Source organism: Perognathus longimembris, unplaced genomic scaffold (genome assembly GCF_023159225.1).
Source record: "Perognathus longimembris pacificus isolate PPM17 unplaced genomic scaffold, ASM2315922v1 HiC_scaffold_4583, whole genome shotgun sequence".
Classification (NCBI taxonomy): Eukaryota; Metazoa; Chordata; class Mammalia; order Rodentia; family Heteromyidae; genus Perognathus; species Perognathus longimembris.
The window spans coordinates 34,602-55,019 of NW_025959916.1; the positions used below are offsets into that span (position 1 = coordinate 34,602).

The following is a 20,418-nucleotide window of genomic DNA, read 5'->3' on the forward strand; positions in this document are numbered from 1 at the left end:
TGTCATGGGACTTCAACTCTGCACCTGGTGCTATCCCTGAGCTCTTTAGTTTAAGGCTAGTGCTCTACCACTTGAGCCAGTGCTCCACTTCCTGCCCAGACTGGTTTTGAACCATGATCCTCAGGTCTCAACCTCATTGAGTAACTAGGATTACAAGTGTGAGCCACTGTGCCCAGCTGCAAACTCATTCTTAAGTGTGAATAGGTTAGCCAAGGAATGAAGCTGTCTGCTGAACACAAACACACACACACACACACACACACACACACACACACACACACACACACACACACCTGTTTTTCCTGATGCTAATACTAGGGTTTGGTCTCCCTTTAGGTTTTTTGTTTTGTTTTTATAAATTGAAACTGATGGCTATTTGGAGATAAGAATCTTGCAGATTTGTCTGCCTGGGGCTGGCTTGCAACCTCAATTCTCAGATTTCAGCCTCTGAGTGGCTAGGATTATAGGTTTGAGGCACAACTTTTATATCAAGAAAAATATACTGCATCATGGCTTGGTATTAGATATTTGAGGATAACATAAATTATACTGCCTCCGTTAGAGACACTGGAGTAAGAATAACTTACAGCAGGGGCTGGGAATATGACCTAGTGGCAAGAGTGCTTGCCTCATATATATGAAGCCCTGGGTTCGATTCCTCAGCACCACATATATAGAAAAAGCCAGAAGCAGTGCTGTGGCTCAAGTGGCAGGGTGCTAGCCTTGAGCAAAAAGAAGCCAAGGACAGTGCTCAGGCCCTGAGTCCAAGTTCCAGGACTGGCAAAAGGAACAAACAAAAAGAATAACTTATGAGGAAAAAACCTGGAACAGGACTTCTTGTGTAAACTTAGTAAAACTAATAGAGAGAATAAATTTTCTTTCTTTTGTGTAATTAGAAATATAGTTATAACCAAGGTGGCATCTAACAGATAAATACACCATTAGTGAAGACAAACTTGGAGGGAAGATGGGAAACACACACATATGCCCCAGGAGGCACTTAGCAGTAAGGAAGGAGAAGCTATTCATCAGCTGCAACAATGTGTACCTACATCCACACATCTATATCTGTCTGTCTGTCTATTTCCCAGTATATATATATATACTTTCTGTGTATTTTTGGTGCTAAAGCTGGATCCTAGGTTTTTCCCATGCTCAACTGCTGTACTCTGCTCAGTAGAAACTTGTATTTTCTTTTTCTTTGTGCCAGTACTTGGGCTTGGATTCAGGGCCGGGGCACTATTACTTATCTTTTTCATTCAAGGCTAGAGCCAGCAGTGCTAGCATCCCCAGTTGTTCTGTGTGTACTGGTGCATGCCTGTGGTTCCAGCTACTTGGAATGGCTGGCCTGAGCACAGTGAGTGAAGGTAACTAAAGCCAAACCAGTTAGCGGCATGGCTGAAGTGGTAGAATGCCTGCACAGCAAGCACAAAGCTTTGACTTCAAACCCTACTACCAGCAAAACAAAAACAAAAACATCTCCATGAATCTATAGAGAAATTCAAACGTACATCAAATACAAAGGAAGATGCATACATGATTCCATTCCTATACCTGCAGTGAAGTTATAGAATGCAGCAAAGCCAAAAGGTATTTCAAAATCAATGAAAAGCTGATCACAGTAATGGATGTCTAGAAAATCATGGTTTGAGACTACTCAGTGAAAAAAGTTAACAGGATTCCCATGTTAATAAACAAATTGGCCATGACGGCAAATACTTGTCAAACCAGCTATGTGGTAGGCATAAGAAAGGCAGAGGGACCATGGTCTGAGGATAGCCCCAGGCAAAAACCATGAGGCTCTATTTGAAAAACGGCTGAGTACTGAGTGTGGATAGTGATCCTGAGTTTAAACCCAAGTATCTTCAAGAAAAAAAAAAGTGAAAAACAATTAGAAAAGAAACAAGCATGCTATTAGAAAACGAGAACAAAAACTCAACCAAATTTGATCATATACTATCTTCCCTTTCCAAAATCTTTTTCAAAAGGTTAATGAAAAAAAACCCTCTATTTTTCAGAAACTGGTATTTAAGATCTTCCATAAATCTACTACCAATATACCAGTAAACCTTATTATTCTGTCTTTTATTGTTTCATTGTGGTAAAATACAGGTAATATAAAACAATGATATCCTATTACTCTAAACACACTGTGTTGCTTCTATAACCTCTGGGGCCTGGCAATGCTACTTTGCCAATTTTACTGGCCCTGTTACTGACATTCACTGGCCTATCATCTCTGCCTCTAAGATTGTATTTTTTTTCTGTCACCTTCTTTCATCATCATACATGGATGAGCTTTTGAAACACACAGATCTTATTTTCCAATTTAACTATAGGTTGTCTAAAAAGCATGGCTCTGTCTTTTAGACTTTCTTTTATATGACCTAGTCTGAATGCACGAACACTTGCCAGGCACCAACTAATCAGAAGGAATTCACTTCAAGCATAACTATGATGAGACGTATAGAACTCACAAGTGCTGTTCTGTTTTGGCTCTCCTGGTGTGCAGGACTCACCTGTTCTGGCTGGCGAAAGATGCCTGGTCTATAGGCAGGATGCTCTCAGGCCACGGGGCAGTCTGATTCGGAGGAGCTTGTTGTTGGCTATACTGAGCTCCGCCCATGTTCATCTCTAACTCAGATGGACCTAATGGGAAAGGGGGGAAAAAACCCACTTCAAACCTTACATCTTATAATCAAGACAGTCTCTATTTCTGCTGTGATATAACAGAAAGAGAAATATCTGATATATAGAAAATGGAAAATATAGAAGCAAGCATTATCTAGGTGAAAGTAAGAAGATAAAATTCTGGTCTGATTAATATTACTAGATTAATTACTAGATTAATAGTAACAACAGAATCCTCTATACTTTTAAAGTTTCTGTCCATGTGTGTTGTATCTTACTGTATCTCTCAGTAATTTACTGAACTGGAAATTGAAGCTGGAAAACAGGAAAAAAGTACTAAGTTATTTTAAAAAGTCATAAAAATAAACTCACTAAATGTTAATATACTCGCTTCCATACTATTGGCTGTGCTAACAGTCACCAGCATGGAACTTCTGGGAAACTCCAGTGGATACTTGAAAAAACAGAAAAGCATACAAGGCACACAGTATCTGAGTATTATGATGAAGATACTATGAAAGGCACTGGGTGCTGTGCTTTTCTAGACTATCTGTGCCTAAACTTTTGCTAAGGAGGAGATAGGGGCAAGACAACTCAGACATCCTCAGAAGTTCTCTTGGGGGCTTTATGGCTAAGGAATTTTTTCTTCTAAAATATGGGGCAGGACCTCATTATGTAGCCCAGCTAACATAGAATTTGTGATAGTTCTATGTCCCAAGTGCCAGGAGTATGAGTGACCACATCTGGCTAATAAAAGCTTTTAAATTATATTATCATTACCTGAAGACCTCCCTCCTACAATTTTAACAGCAATTTTCTGTTAAGTTCATGTCTTTTTTGAGCTCATTAAAAATCAGAGAAATCCAACTATACAGAAAAGGCACATGCTGTTCAGTAAAGATAGAATAAATTAAATTTATGGATACAAGGGACTTTTTACTATGACCTTTGGCAACTTACTTTTTCTTTTTTGTTAATTGCCAGTCCTGAGACTTGAACTCAGGTGCTTCTTTTGCTCAAGGCTAGCACTCTACCACTTGAGCCACAGTGCCACTTCTGGCTTTTTCTGTTTATATGGTACTGAGGAATTGAACCCAGGGCTTTATGTATGCTAGGCAGGTACTCGACCACTAAGCCTAGGAAAGTCTTTTGGTAAGTATTTTTAAAAGCATCTGTTTAATTTTGCATAGGTATCTGGCTATTTTTAGCACATTTTATGCAACTCTTATATAATACAAATTTAAATTTGGGGAACACTAATTAATTTGAGTATATTCAATATATAAGGGCAACACAAATGTTATCTTCCAGAAACAATAAACCAAACTATGCTGAGTAATTATGTAACTAGATTTTAAAAAACCCTGATGACCAGATGAAAATTCTGTTGTCAAAATAAGCTTGGTATGTTTCTGTGAATGATTTAGCTCTTACTTATCTAAGTATATACAGCATCTAAGTATATGAAAAAATATATAAACATTGACTTACCTGAATTATGCTAATGTATAACAGGATGGTAAATATGTCAGTGATAAATTAATTTTAAGTAGGAGCTGCACAGTCTGTTAATTTTAGCATAGCAACTTTATTGAGATAATTCACATGCTACACCTTTCAGGGGTTTTGGTATGTTCAGTGTTGTTTGACTATCATTATAACTAATTTTAGAGTACTTTCATTCTAACACAAAACAAAACAAAACAAAGAACCCCTTTGCCACCCAATCCTTAGCCCTAGGTAACCAAACTGTATTTTCAGTGTTTGTCTAGGCTGGATACTTCACATTAATGGTGCTATGAAATATATCAGACCATTAATTTTAATATCACCAGTAATTCCAATGTTATGTGCAATGTTTATGGGCCCCTGTTCCTTCAATGAGGACCTGAGAGGTGTGACTTAGCAGCCCAAGTGGCATTCCTGGAACTCTCATTTGAGTTCCTGAGAGGTTTCTGATGATCATGCAGTTAGAAATTGGCTATACTATTCAATGAAAATCATATGCATATAGCATACATTGTGTGACATTCTAATCCACTCCTCAAAGTTAAAATTAGGTGAATTAATAAAAATGAGACAACACAGAGGTACTTAGCATTCTTATACATATAGAAAATGTGAAAGTCTTATGATTCTACATCTAATTCTAGCAAAATCCCACTTATGGCTGCTTCACAGGGAAGACAACTTGAACTGTAATCCAGGAGTATGTCTGAAAAATCTTGAGAGCCAAAGCCTCTCTCTAGGAAAGAATAAATCATAAAAATTAAAAAGAAAAAAAAAAAAGAAAGAAAAAAAAAGAATAAATCAGAAGGCAGGGAGCACTGCACTACCTTACCTATATTCATGACCTGAGACTGAAGCATCTGTCTTTGGCCAGGCTGGTTGTTGGGTCTCATGGGGATGCTGGCTGTTGGGTTCCGAATCATACCTCCTTGGATTGGCCGGTTCATAGCACTGGCAGTAGCAGCACAAGTGACTCTCACAGGTGAACTCTGAGGTGCCCATTCCCCAGATGGCATGGTGGGCCGGGAAGCGTTGCTACCAATCATTCCTGCATGCAAGCCAAAGGAAGCTGAGAAACACATAGACATATGCTGAAAACATATTAGTATAGACAGCAGATAATCTTACTCTTTACAAGACAATCATTTTGTAAGCCACAGCCCAATAGCTAACACCCCTACTGCTGCAGACACGGGCCCTCAGCTACGAAATAAGAAGTGGCAATTACTACAAAGTTTTCACAACATGGGCCTGCCACTCTCTATAGTTTGGAAAAGCTGTTAAAATTGTTCCTATATGTACTTAAGAGACAGGTGCTGTGGCAGGTGGATAACCCCAACTTCCTTCCTCAGGAAGTGAATCACATTAGCAGCTACATACATCAGTGCTTTGCTTTCCGAAAGGGAGGTGGGGCTAAGAGGAACAAGGTAAAAACTGATAATCAATACCCTGATTACAAACCCAAATCACAGAGAACATTTCATAAAGCCTATAAAAGGCTTCTAAATCTTCACGACCTTTTCAGAGTATTAGAATTCAGTACACTTCAAAATTTGCTCAGCATAGCCTCTAAGTAATGAAGAAATCAAAGGACCTTTCTGCTTTTTACTATAGGTCTTCCTCAGTCAAGACAAAGAAACTTTTACTATTCAGTATCCCAGAGCACACTACATTACTGACAGGACAGATCTGGCTGCATCAGGACAGACTTATAAAAATCTGTTTACACCTGAGATTTTAACAGTTAGGTGACCACACACAGACAGCAATGTGCACAAAACACTGCCAGGTAGGGTCCTGGCCTGGTGCTAGGATGCTGCCAATGGCCCAAGAGTAGGCAGGATTTGAACTTCTGAAGGGGAAACCCACCAATAGTGAAGCTCTTATTTTGAAATGTTTAATTGTGGGGGTTGAAAAATCTTTGCTTTCAAATTCATGGCCTGCTGTCATGTACTTTAAGATGACGAACAACTAAAACTTGGGTATGTTTAACAAGTGGCGAGAATATGGATTGACGATGTTACTTCACTTGTGAAATAAGAAACGTGCTGAGGATTATAAGGTAAAAGAGACATTAGGGGGAATGAGGGATGAGGTAACAGTACCACAAATGTATCCAATATGAAACTGTAACCTCTCTGTAATTCAGTTTGATAATAAAAAATATATATATAAAAAGAGACATTAGACGTAAAATGTGGAACAGTATTAATAAATATTTAAAAGCCATTCTAAGGTTTGAACTTTACATAGATATGTTTTATTTTTTAAAAAAACCTACCTATATAAAACCAAGATAACAGAAATACTAGAACGTGTAAGGGAAGATTACTCATAATTCAGTCATAGATAACTTGGGTAGTTCTATTTTCATCTGTAGCAAACACTTGAGGGAGCCTGGCCACCACTAATTTCTGGACTGACCAGATTTTAATATAGGTATATTACCCAATTCCTTTGTAAGATTTATGCAACTCAAAACTGTTTGCATTCTGTTAATTTAAAAAAAAACACTCGATAAAATATGGTCTCCTTTGACAAATTTTTTCAATCAATGTTCTATTTAAATCAGTATTTCATTTATTATATCAGCAAAGTGCAATGTACTATGTTAAACTGAAACCCCTTTGTACAACTATTTAAATAAAGAAATTAAAAAGAAAACAGCAAAGTAAATATGATCGTTTCTATAAATACACAAATTAATGAAGTAGTCAGTGCTTGGAACATATCTAAGGCAATCAGTAAACATCTGTTGATGAAATCATTTTTTTTTTTTTTTGGCCATTACTGGGGCTTGGACTCAGGGCCTGAGCACTGTCCCTGGCTTCTTCTTGCTCAAGGCAAGCACTCTGCCACTTGAGCCACAGCGCCACTTCTGGCCATATCCCCAGCCCGATGAAATCTTTTAAGGTAGCACAGTTCATGCTTCCCATGAATTGTTTTAACTAAAAATTGAAAACAGGGCTGGGGATATGGCCTAGTGGCAAGAGTGCTTGCCTTGTATACATGAGGCCCTGGGTTCGATTCCCCAGCACCACATATACAGAAAATGGCCAGAAGTGGCGCTGTGGCTCAAGTGGCAGAGTGCTAGCCTTGAGCAAGAAGAAGCCAGGGACAGTGCTCAGGCCCTGAGTCCAAGGCCCAGGACTGGCTTAAAAAAAAAAAAAAAAAGAAAAAGAAAACAAAAAGCCCATCACCTTCCCTTAAATGAAACTCATATTCAGCTAAGTAAATGGCAACGTATAGGGATTACAGACTAAACTAAAATATCAAGAATGAAAATATCCACAACGATTAAGTTCTTTTTACAGTTCTGATTTCTTTCTATGTCTTTGTGTTGAGCATCCCATTGAGACAAAGGAAGCAGGGCACAGATTGTGAGCTGGTCTTAAGAAGAAACGCCAGTCACCTCCCATATCCACAGCAGGTGTTGGAGAGGGCGGGAGGTCATGGCAGCCACCGCCAGTGCTGTGCCATGCTCTCGGGCCTGGATCAGAAGGCACTCTGGGAGGATGACATCTGCCACCACAGTGACTATTACTTAGAAATGGGGCTGGGCAATTTAGCAGACTCCTGAAAATTACAGTAGGTTAAGATCCAAATCAGACAACAGGACGCTTCCTAGGAAGCAACTTCAGAACTGAAGCTCTGGGTCTGAAAGTTATTATTAGGCTAGGGAAATGATTATTTAAGGTTCTTTATTTCCTCCAGGTCAAATCTTGCTCTGATGCCCGGATTTGCCTTAACCTTACAGTTCAAGTGATCTTTCTGCCTCAGCCTCTTCAGTGGTGGGGACTGTAGATGTGTACTAGCAAACCTGGCTAAAGTTCTTTACCTTAAATTTTTTTTTCTGAATGAGAACTTGATCACTTAGAAGTATGAAAGATCTGTTCAATTTTAAGCTTTTATTCTTCCAAACACAAATTGATGATGTAAAGATTTTTGGGTATCAACAGATTATAAGTGGAAGCGAGTAATCACCAACTGATTTTACAGACATCTAACCAGAGTATTAGAAGTAAAATAAACCTAGGCTGGAGGATCACTTCAGAAACCACATTACAGTAACAATCACAGAATGGAATGGTTAACTTACTAGAATCGTTTCTACTTTCACTCTGAGAATCTGCAGAATTTATTTATTTATTTTTACTTTTACTTGTTAGTGTCTAAACAGTTTGCTGGCAAAACTCTACTAGTTTGATGTGGATAAAAATATCATTCAGTTAATAACCCACCAATAGGTTAACAGTGCATTTAACCCTTACCTGTGATACTGTTCCCTAAGTTTCCTTGGTTTCCCATCATCCCTTGGCTACCCATCATTCCTGGCTGAGGTATCACTGAGTAAGGACTATTGTTTCTGATTGGTGGGAAAGGTCCAGCACCAGTTGGGCTTTGCAATGTGATGTCAAGTGGTAAATTCTGGTTTGGCAATAACCTGCCCAGTTGCCCTGGTCGTGGGTTATTAAAAGCTAAGGAGAAAACAAATGAGAATTGAAAGTTAATATAGGATAATAGGAAAAGAGTATTAACAGTAGTACTGTTTAGGGAAAATGTTACCTGCAAAATAACAAAGATATGCATACTAGGGACCGACTATCTACACAAAAGACAAGTTTCACAAATATATACAGTAACAAAACGTGATCTTATCACTTCTCTAATTCTCGATGATCTTGTAAATATAAAAACAAAAAGCACATGTGTATTATTTATACATATTTTTCCAATTTTAAGTTTTAATATTGAACTGCTTAAGAAAATCATTAATATGCTTTTTCCCCATGCTATGTTATACTTTATTCAAACCTAGCAGTATTGCTTTTTTGAGGGGTACAGTGTGAAGATGGCATCTCATTATGTCAATCAGGCTAGTCTCAAATTTAACAATCCTCCTTAATCTACTGGGTTAGAATATATTTTCTTTTCTTGGTGCTAGTACTGGGGTTTGAAATCAAGGCCTGGGTGCTGTACCTGAGCTTTTTTGCTCAAGACCAGGACTCTACCATTTGAACCACAGCTCTAGTTCCAGCTTTTTTAGTGGTTAATTGGAAGCAAGTCTCTCGTGAACATTCCTTCCTGGCCTGGCGTTGAACTCAGAGCTCAACCTCTTGAGTAGCCAGAATTACCGGCGTAAACCACCAGTATACCAGTAAACCACGTTAGAGTATAATTTCCCAATGTGACTTTGCTAGGATTAGAATTAAAAGAGGATATTCTCATTGGAAGATAAAAATCTTTAAGTATAAACTGTGTTATCTAAAGCAGTATTAATCTGAAAGTTATTATTTTAAGTATAGCTTCTTTAAATTTTGGACAAACTTAGATGGGAAATAATTTTTATAGCTAGTTCATAAAAGTTTCTTGTGTACTAAACACCATACTAATTTCACATACACAATCTGTAAGGTGATGGCTCTTATATTTTAATTTTCAGACCCAATTCATTAAAAATATCAGGTATTTTATTTTTTCTAGATTATATAAACACAGTAAAAAAATTCTAAGGAAAAGTAATTTCTTCCTAACCCGGAGGGGAGAGAAAATATTTGGAAGAACTAAGGCTGCCAATGGAAATTATATATGCATTCCGTGACATTCTGAATTCCATTAGGAGATACAGGTAGAGGAGAGTTATGAGCCTCCATCTAGCTCTTCATTGTCTCTTCATAGCAGAAACTATCCAATGTGTTTCTGTTTTACTTCTCACTTCTTTGACTTGGTAATGTCACTGATCCATACTTGATTATCCACTCCCCAGGTAGGTAAGTTTGAGAGACAACAACAAAAAAAAACCTTTTTTCTTCCCCCCTTTTCAGAATGGTCAGGAATTATTTGAGAAAATATGTAGCAATTCTTGGTTGATGGTTTGAGAACAAATACTAGGCCTCAGCCAAAAATATGCGTGTATGTACACACACACACACACACACACACACACACACACACACACATACAGGGCTTAAACTCAGGAACTTGAACTCTTACTTGGCTCTTTTGCTCAAGGATGGAAATCTTACCGCTTGAGCCACACATCCATGTCTGGCTTTCTGCTGGTTAAATGGAGATTAGAATCTCACGAACTTTTCTGCTTTGAACTACTCAGATCTCAGTCTCTTGCATAGTTAGGATTATAGGTGGCCAAACCACCAACACTAGAGGTTATCTTTCTATCAATTACTGTCCTGCTACAGAAAAACATTTTTCTCCCCATTCAAAACTGTCAGACATTAGGAAATATCAAGGTTTTATCTAAGTGAATAGTTTTTAATCACTGCCTTTAAAGGTTTTAAATAAATGATAAAATGTATTTTATAAAATTAAACTTAAAGAAACTATATGACAAAATTCTATATAAACATATGTTGAGAAGCATTTTCCCCTCTCCCTCTCCTCCATCTTGATTTTAGTTTTTGCGACTGTTTTTCTTGGTCTTGCAGCACAGCTGGTCTCAAATTTATAATCCTTCTGTCTCTGTCTTAATTAAAATCCATTTTAAAGCTGCCAGTAGAAGGCAGTAGCTGAAATGAAGGGAGCTGTGACAATCAGCTGAGGAACTTCATCAGTAGGTCAGGCTTGCTGCATGTGCAACCTGGATCACACTATCCTCAAGGAAACATCAGGGAGCCATGTTTACCTTAATATGTTCTGAACAGTTTCTGGAAAACTTGAGACAGTAGATGGTGCTATTGATCACAAAACCCTTGATGTGACTAAGCTGTCTGTACCAGACTTTAACATTGAATAGTGATGACATAGGAATTTCTTGGCAAGCCCAGCAACATCTCATACTCACTGCTCTGTGAAATTCGCAATGCTGTTTTCTGGGTTCCAACGGGTGTAACAGGGCTGTTTTCAGCTGTGAGTTGCATGAGGTCATTGATGATGGCTTGCTTGTCAACTGATCCAGCAGGGGCGCCAGGCCTCGTGTCTGGGAAAAGCTGTGGTAACTGACTATTCTGTAAATCATCCAAAATCTCCTCCAAGTTGTCTAGCTCACTGCCAGGCTGTAGTGAAAAAAACAGAAGAGTTCATTTTTGCACACTCCAGGAGTGGGTTCCCAGGCCCATTAGCAATTACACACCTACCTGAGGCACCACAAACAAAAACATGCACACAAATGTGAGGCTGAACAGCTGACTGATCATCTTAAAAAAGTTAAACTGACATTCATTAACTGAGGGGCATCTGGGTTGGTTCCACATTTCAGTGATGGCAAATTGTGCTGAATGAACATAGTTGTGCTGGTAGTTTGTGGTACAAATACACAATGGAATTCTATGCTTCTATCAGAAAGAATGGCATTGCCCCATTCATAAGGAAATGGAAGGATATGGAAAAAAATCATAGTAAGTGAAGTGAGCCAGACTTAAATAAACATAGACGCTATGGTTTCCCTCATGGTAATAGTTAGTACATGTCTAGGATAGTCTAGCAGAAGATCACAATAGCTCAATAGCCATGTACATAAGATGATGCTAAGCAAAATGAACTCCAAGTTATGGAAATAACTGGTATACCACTGTTGTTATTTTCAATGTCACTGTAACTGATTTTAGTATCCTTGGTATTGTATGTATGTTTATAGGAACTAGGAAGGAAGGGAAGGGGAACATCAAAATGGAGAGACAAAGGGGAAAAGGTGAACCAGTGCAACAGCAATACTTACAAGACAATATCTGTAAACCAACTGTACAACTGGGAGGGGGGAGGAATTGGGGAGGAGAGAAAGGTGGGAGAAAAATGTGGGAGGAGGTAACAAGTTGGATAAGAAATGTACTCATTGCCTTACATATGAAACTGTAACCCCTCTGTACATCACTTTAACAATAAATAAATTAATAATAAAAAAGTTAAAATGACAAAGGGGAAGTAATTTAATCTTGGTCCTGAATTCCCTCATCTAGAAGAGATGGCAAAAGTAGGAAGAAAGCTCTTCTTACATTTTCATTCACTGGCAATTTATAAACTCTTTATTATGCCAATCACTCAAATAATTATGCACATGCATATTTCCAATCAATTTGAGTGGAGTATGACTTACAGTTCAAGTCTAGGTTTTGTTAAGTTTCCCTGAGAAACAGTGATAACACAAAATGTAGTATGAAGTGTGATCCAAATAGCCGGTGTGCATTTCCTTCATGTTTCCTCCATGAAAGCAGGATAGTGGGAGTGGGGATGGGTGCAAAATGAACCTGAAGTAACCAAGAACTCGTTAAGCATTGCCTTTTCAATGTGAGTGGCTTTTTAGTTTTTCTTTCTGCTTACGCTCTCAGTGTCAAATGACAATGGCTTTCTTAGTCATCATTAGTTTAGGTAACAAAATACAGGAAAGCAGGATAAAAGCTATTAGGTCCCCACACAGAATGTAACTTCATTTATAGAAGCCACAACTATTTCTTAGGGTTCTCTCTTTCCCTTTAAATTCAATGTAAATTAATAATATTAATATGATAAGGTATCTATCTCTACTATTTTATATCTAAGACTTTTCTTCTTCCACAAAGCTAAACTGGTTTCATAGATATTCTCTTAAGTGGAATCTAATTTATGTGCCAGTTTTTAAAATTAGATATTTCAATCACCGAAGAAAGTGGCTGAGCTAAATGCTGGGATGACTTTGCAGTGAAGAAAATAGCAAGGAAAATATAAATTAGGCAGTTTCTTCAAGGTCACTGAATAGGCTTTGAAACCTTGACCATGAGTCAAGAAAAGTGTGGTTCCTTTCTCTACACTGGTAAATCAAATGAAATAGAGGCCATACATAAAATAACGAGTTCCACTTACTGGCTTACTCTTATCACCCTCTGCATAAATCCTACATTCCACATGCAGGCTGGATTTGCTAAGATGTTTGCAATATGTAGTAAAAATAGTATAGGTAGTAGGTAGTATTCCATATAGGATGCCCCCCCACCCCCTGCCTGTCTTTTTAAGTCAGGATACCACGATAGAGCTCTGGCTAGATTTGAACTCTTTGCCTCAATCTGTCAAGTGCCAGGATTATAAACGTAAAACACAACAGCTGCTTTAGGATATCTTCTGATTAGATATAGTTCAAGTTAGAAAGTTCTGACTCAAACAACATTTTATTACTTAGATAGCTTGGTAGTAAATGTATCAGAAAACCATTTCCAAGGAATTCCTAACATACTGTTAGAGAAATTTATAAGGCCACTTTCTTGTCATACATCACCATCAGAAGAATGAGTTATCTCTATGGAATAGTTTTATCTAGATAAGGATTAAGTTCCAAGGTTAGTATCCTAAAGTATAGGTAAAACAATCCTTAAAGCACCTTAAGAGGGTCTTGTACTTCAACCTCTTCCAGGTATTCTGGCTTCTTTGACCACAGTTCTAAACAAGATAGCTCAGGTAGGAGTATGCTCCACTTAAAAGCCTATATTTATGTTTTTACACATTGTTACGGCCACAGAAAACTAAAGACAGGCAAATTCACATCATTCATGCCACTCTCAGGCTACTATGGCATATATAACTTACTGAGCTGACTTGTGAGCAAAAGGGATACTACTTCAACAACCATTTATGACCACATTTTTTTTTCTAAATGCATAAACTGACTTGTATACCTTAAGTGTACATGTATAGGGAATTCATCATAAAACTATCTTTACCAAGTTTTGAGGAATACATGTCTAAGTCAATATAAACATTTTGTACTCCAAGGGTAGTTTTTGCAATAGTTATAGGTACTCAATCAACAATATTAATTTCCTTAATCATATTAACACATAGTTGAAAAGTTTTTTCCTATATGATCCACTAAATAAGTTTCTTATAGAAATTCCTGCAATTTCCATTGATTTTTTTCAGGAAAATGTTCCACAAATGTATATGTAAAATATCTATAATTTTTTCATAATAATAAGAGACTAGAAATGGGTTCTGATAAGCTGGGAAGTATTTTTCTGTTCTATGAAGCCAATTTTCTCTACAATGTTGTATTGTGTGGAGAATTAAAAAAAAAAAAGGATCTTAAAGTTCAGTTGGGAGGGGGGCAGGCTGGGAATATGGCCTAGTGGCAAGAGTGCTCGCCTTGTATACATGAAGCCCTGGGTTCGATTCCTCAGCACTACATATATAGAAAAGGCCAGAAGTGGCGCTGTGGCAAGTGGCAGAGTGCTAGCCTTGAGCAAAAAGAAGCCAGGGACAGTGCTCAGGCCCTGAGTTCAAGCCCCAGGACTGGTAAAAAAAAAAAAGCTCAGTGGGGGCGGGGGGGCTAGGAACATAGTCTAGTGATAGAGTGCTTGCCTAGCAAGCATGAATCCCTGAGTTCGATTCTTCAGGACCACATAAACAGAAAAAGCCAGAAGTGGCACTGTGGCTCAAGTGGTAGAGTGCTAGCCTTGAGCAAAAGAAGCTCAGGGGACGGTGCTCAGGCCCTGAATTCAAGCCCCAGGACTGGCAAAAAAAAAAAAGTTCAGTGGGTGCAGAGGGAGGAAAGCAGACAGTAATAAGTAATAAACTACCTCTTGCAAAAGCTTTGCAGATTGCCTTTAGTGAGAAATATCCAAAATAAGCAAGCACAATAAACAAGCATATAAGTAAATTATGTTATTTTTCTTAGTAGGTAAAGTTATATTTGTTCCCATCCCTGAAATATCTAAAAATAAAAAGGTTTTTTTTTTTTTTTTTTTTTTTTTTGCCAGTCCTGGGGTTTGATCTCAGGGCCTGAGTACTATCCCTGGCTTATTTTTGCTCAAGGCTAGCAGCACTCTACCACTTCAGCCACAGCGCCACTTCTTCTGGCCTTTTCTATATATGTGGTGCTGAGGAATGCAACCCAGGGCTTCATGTATGCATGGCAAGCACTCTACCACTAGGCCATATTCCCAGCCCCAAGAAAAAGTTTTATATTATAAACTACACACAGTCTAGGTCTATAGTTTCATCTTTTATTTTTACTGTCTTTCCCATGAAGAGAAGAATACTGCAAACTACCTCAGTTTAAACAATGATATCACAGTGTCAAAGAATTCTGATGAGGAGATTCCCAGAACTTCCATTGTAATCGAATTCTGTGTCTAAAACAATGTACATATGTAACATGCTATTCATAAGTGGTGTTCCACACGAGTGTCCTTTGAAATGTGCATACATAAGCATAACTTTTATGCATACATGTGTTAACATATATTTGAGTGATTTAAATAAATTTATTTTAAATAATTAAAGTGTTTAAAAATCCACTATTTTCATCAATCAATTTTATTTGTTCTTATGGTATGGATATTAAACCTGAGTCTCTTAAGCACACTAAAATGACCTATAATCTCAGCATTAGCTTTTTTACAAACAAAATTATGCCTGTTCTTACTTAAACTGTCAATTTTTGGCATATACATTTAACACTGTCACATATTTACTAATGTATGTTTACAGGCCTGTCATACCAAACCCAGCTGCAGGTTTAAATATTCTTTAGAGATAAAAATTCAGAATATCTACACTTTTTAGACTGGTTAACAATAAAATTTAATGACTATAGCACTATTTTCTATATTCATCTAAGTTCTGGAAGAGATGAATTTGTAGTTTCTGATAAAATTTCTTCTATACTTTTGTTAAGTTTTAATTCCCATCACAAGTTCTTCTAGTCCCTACCTACTTTGTTAGGCACAATTTCTTTGCAAGACAGAAAGATTAATGCCTTCCTTTAAAATGCTTTGCCAAGATACTTCAAAGTTTTGCTTAGGCATCTATTTGAATGCTCAAATTAGCCACATCAATTTGAGTACTTAGCTTAAACTATTTCAGGCAGAAAACGAGTCTGATTTTTATAAAAGTTCTACAAAATGAAAAAGACTTGATTTCATTTTTCTACTTTCATGATTTTTTATGTGTAAGTCAATTTGTTCTCCAAGGGAAAGTAGATAAAGAAAACATGCATTTTAATAATGTTAAGTATTATAACAAGTTACAAAGTATCTTTTCGGAATACATTAAATAAAAGGTATAATTGCAGTACAACTGTCTATCTAAAGTAAGGAAGAAAAACACAAGTCTACCACACTTGAAGGGAAATTTTCAGGAAATTAAAGTGTGGTCTGCCTTTCTAAAGGAGTTAAAAATGCCAAGAGACAATTTCCAAAGCCTCACTCTTTTAGTAGCATTTGAAAGAATCTAAAAGTTTCATTTGGTTAGGAGTCAACCATGAACCATTGTATAAATAAGCACAGGATTTAACTCAGTAAATATACTGGAAATTTTTCTGTCACTGTTTCTGTTTCCTGTTGGTTAGGAAATGCCATAGAAACATATCATGCTTAAATACTCTACCCAGTTTAAAAAAATGCTATTTTTGATATAATAGTACAGGTACTACCAAGTACTTCCTATCTTTAGTAAGTTAGTAGTAAGTTGAACAATGAATGACTTTTCTTCTAAGTTAAAAAATAACAGGACAGTTAATTGCAACTCAGGCTGTTTAATCTTACTATATAACTTATTGTATACACTGGAATGAAAGAAAAATCTTCAATAACTCCATGTAGCAGGGATAAAACATGCAACTACTCTATATTGATGAGTGGGGAAGGAGGGCACCGTGAAAGATGATTGTTTTCTTTCCTCTTTTTCTGATCTAAATTTAGGTAACACACTTCCTGTAGTAACTTCATGTCGCAATGTTTTTTGATGTTACTGTTGCTTTGCATTTTTTATGTAGTTTTAAGAGGGTGTGAAGGGAAGGAGAGACTAGAAACTGGATTTCATTACAAAAAATAGACTTATTGTATGTTCATGAATTTATCTGCATTTGTTTCACTGTGACATTTCCATAGAGCATATAACTTACTTCGATCAAGTTCACCTTCTCCATTGCTCTTCCTTGTGCTCCAAGGACATGCTTTTTAACCAATTTTAACAGGTCTTATAATTATATTTTCATACATGTATGTAAAGCATTTTAATTATAACTATCCTCTCCATCACCCTCTACTCATGTCCTTTCTTCTTCCAATTTTTTTCTCCTCTTGAAATAGTCTCCATTTGACACTCTGAACATTGCTTATTGATCTACCCAAAATAACAGACCTGTGCTGATTACATCTTCAGATTGAGGTTTCCTAAATGAGACAATTTTAATTAGAAACTGTTTCTCCTAAATAATGATTAGAAACTATGCCTGTAACATCACCAAACTTTTCTTGACTGTAGTGCAATAATATATGGAAATGCCAAGCACTGGCCCCTTTCCATGATCCCCGTGATCCTTTAAGTACCTAGGGTCTCAGGCCAAAGCAGAAACAAATTCTCTTTATGGAGGAAGGGGCGGGCCCTTGTTACATACCAAGCTAAAGTGGACCTCATGAGCCACAATCTTATTTTCTAGCATGTTCAGGACAACTGAATCACTGTGTCTGTCACTTTGGCCTGTCACCATATAGTCTAATCTAGAAAACCTCAAAAGGTGAAAACACTGGCAGATGTCAAGACATTGCTACTAACTTTCTGCTGAAGCCCTGGTACCCCCAAACTCATGACTTTATATTACCAGATAGCTGTTACAAGAACCTTGCATTAACTTAGTCTAAGGAAGGAAATACCAATGATCTTAATGAATTTGACCTCGTGATGGGTATGTAGGTTTTTAACAATTTTATCTGTCCTCAAGGATGGTAGCAGTTGTCAAAACATCAAATAAAAGAAACAAAGGGAACTTAGTATAGGAAGGGGAACTGGCCAGGATAAGCTTTGCTCTCGTTGGTTCTTATGGCTACCCTTGGTTCCCAGCAGGCATCTAGTCTGCCTCTGACCCAGCAAAGACTATGAAGCTCTGCAGCTTTCCTCCTCCCATCCGTTCTTTCCCTTAAGATGGCAACACATAATATATCCAGTTGCAAAACAAATTTCAAGAATGTTATGAGCCATTGTTTAAATAGGGAGGCTTTGCAGCTTCTTCACTTCTTAATCATCATGAGCAAAGAAAAGGTTCACCATGCAATACATGTTTAGGGATTAAAGAAGAGTTGATAGTCCAGGGTGAAGTTTGGAATAACTAATTTGCAATTACTGCAATTCCCCAGGAAATTTCAAACCATAATGTCAAACCATTATGGCTATAGGAATCCAACTATTTTTTTCCCCTGTGATGCCATTATTATCTAAGAATGCTATCAAGAATAATTTTGAGATGGGTGCTGGTGACTCACATCTATAATCCTTGATACTCAGGAGGCTGAGATCTGATGGCCACAGTTTCAAAGGCAGTCTAGGCAGGAAAGTCCGTAAGACTGCATTTCTGATTAACCAGCAAAAATCTGAAAGTGGAGCTGTGGCTCAAGTGATGGTGGAGCTACCTTTGAGCTTAAAAAAGTTAAAGGAGAGTGCACTGGCCTTGAATTCAAGTTCCAGTACTGGCATTCTCCTCCAACCTCCCAACAAACCAACAGCCTGCTTCCAAAAAAGAATGATTTCAAGGGGGAGGGCTTGAGATGTTTGAAAGGATATAAAATCTACTGTATAACATGGAAGCAATAGCTAATAACAAATGTATTATACACTTGAAAATCAGGAAGAGCAGATTTTAAGCATTTGCACTACAAAAATTGGTAGTATATGGGGCAATACATAATTTTGTTAATAAGCTAAGCCATTCATGAGGTAGGCATATTTCAAAACATTGTATTATGTATCATAAATATATGTGGTTTTTATTTGTCAATTAAAAAAAAGAATGATTTTGAACTTCACCTTGGATCCCTTGGATGCCCTGGATTTTTTCAAGGCATTAATTATTCAGACAAGCATAAGGGACAGTATAAGCTATTCATATTAGTTTTGAACTTGTATATTACTGCTACTCCATCACCTTTTTACCTCTCCATTTCAATGTATTTCCTTTTATGTATTATAACAAGGATCTAGTGTTGACTGAAGAATGTAGAATGATCTTCATTAGCAGGAGCAGAACCTTGATTTAAACTCTGATCAGTAATCTACTGCTAGGCTGTTGCTCATCCTGCTCACCTATCTTTTTTTTTTTTTTTTGTATGACTAATGAGTTAAGAAAACAGTTCTTTTTTAGTAGTTACTGAAAGGAAGAAAATTCAGAGTATTCTGTGTCCATGAAAACTGTGTACTCCATATGTGAAATTTTACTGAAGCATAGCCATGCTTTTTTCGTTGTGTCTACGCCTGTTTTGTATTACAATGGAAGAAATGAATGGTAACGACATAGTCTACATGGGCTGCTAAGGCTGTCCACCTGACTATAAAGGTGTCAGTTTTTACTAGGCGGAGGGTTTGACATCTTCAATGCCAGTTAACTCTGTTTCAAGGTGAGAACTAAAAGGAAAGGGCTCATTTTCACCAGATCACCTAAAGCCTCAAATTGTACCTGTGGAGAAAATCTTTGATGGATAAACATTAATATACTTGAGGAAAAGACATCACAAAACTTACCTGGTCATTGGGCTCAAAGCTTATCTCCTCCTTCTCAGTTTTCATAGCTATTAGTTTTGTATTACTGGCAGGGTCTGTCTTACTGTCCAGTCGCTCAAGTTTTGGGGTAATTTCGCGTAAACCAATATCTTTAGTATCATCTTTATCTAGCAAATAGCGAAGTAGTGCATTCTCTTTCTTCTTGGGGCTCACTGGCTCTTGTTTAATAGTCACTTCAGACCCAGGAGCTGTGCTACTGGACCCCTGGCTCAGCTCTTTGCCTGTAGCTTCTGCTGTTAGCTTGGCCAAGTCCACAGGGGAACTGCTGTCCTGCAAGAGTCTGTGCAAAATTTTATGCTTCTCCTTGAGCGAGGTCCCGTGTGTGGAGCCAGGCCCAGATAAGCTGCCTGTGGGGTCCTTGTTTGTGTCTGACAAAGAGCTGGGCAGGGGTGAAGGCTCCATTTGGTCAGACTTGGTGGTCAGCAGTTGCAGGAGTTTGGTCTGCCCTTTGCGGTCATGTAACCGGTTCTGTCCCTCAGCTCTGTCCCCACTCACAGCCTGGGGCATGCGGGAATCACTTGTTTCCTTTTGCTCTCCAGGGTGGCAGCTGTTCTCCGCTTGTCCAGTTGTACCTTCTGATGGCTCCCCATAAAGTCCAAAACAGTCTTTGGAGTCCAAGCTTCCCATCTTGCTGAGTGGGGGAGGATTCATATTAACTGGGGAGTTTTGCAAATTGCCCCTTTTTAGGTCCGGTGAAGCCAACGATGACCCTAATGAGACCCCATGACCCTCACTGAGGGCTTGAAGTGCATTGAGGGAACTGTTGGTATAACTATGGCTATTTCCTGTGCTGTTGCAAACTCC

General features: G+C 37.8%; 1 protein-coding gene across 1 annotated transcript in view; it reads right to left on the reverse strand.

Moving 5' to 3' along the window:
* The window catches only part of LOC125344899 (nuclear receptor coactivator 2-like), a gene marked incomplete at its 5' end in the record, with an annotated part of 31,841 nt that extends 11,429 nt beyond the window's left edge, over positions 1-20,412 (reverse strand). Inside the window, 5 exons of the mRNA XM_048337195.1 lie at positions 2,520-2,649; positions 4,973-5,188; positions 8,412-8,618; positions 10,943-11,153; positions 19,576-20,412. Of these exons, the coding sequence (XP_048193152.1) occupies positions 2,520-2,649; positions 4,973-5,188; positions 8,412-8,618; positions 10,943-11,153; positions 19,576-20,412 (1,601 nt within the window). The remainder of the gene's footprint in view (positions 1-2,519; positions 2,650-4,972; positions 5,189-8,411; positions 8,619-10,942; positions 11,154-19,575) is intronic.
* Positions 20,413-20,418: the final 6 nt, after the last annotated feature.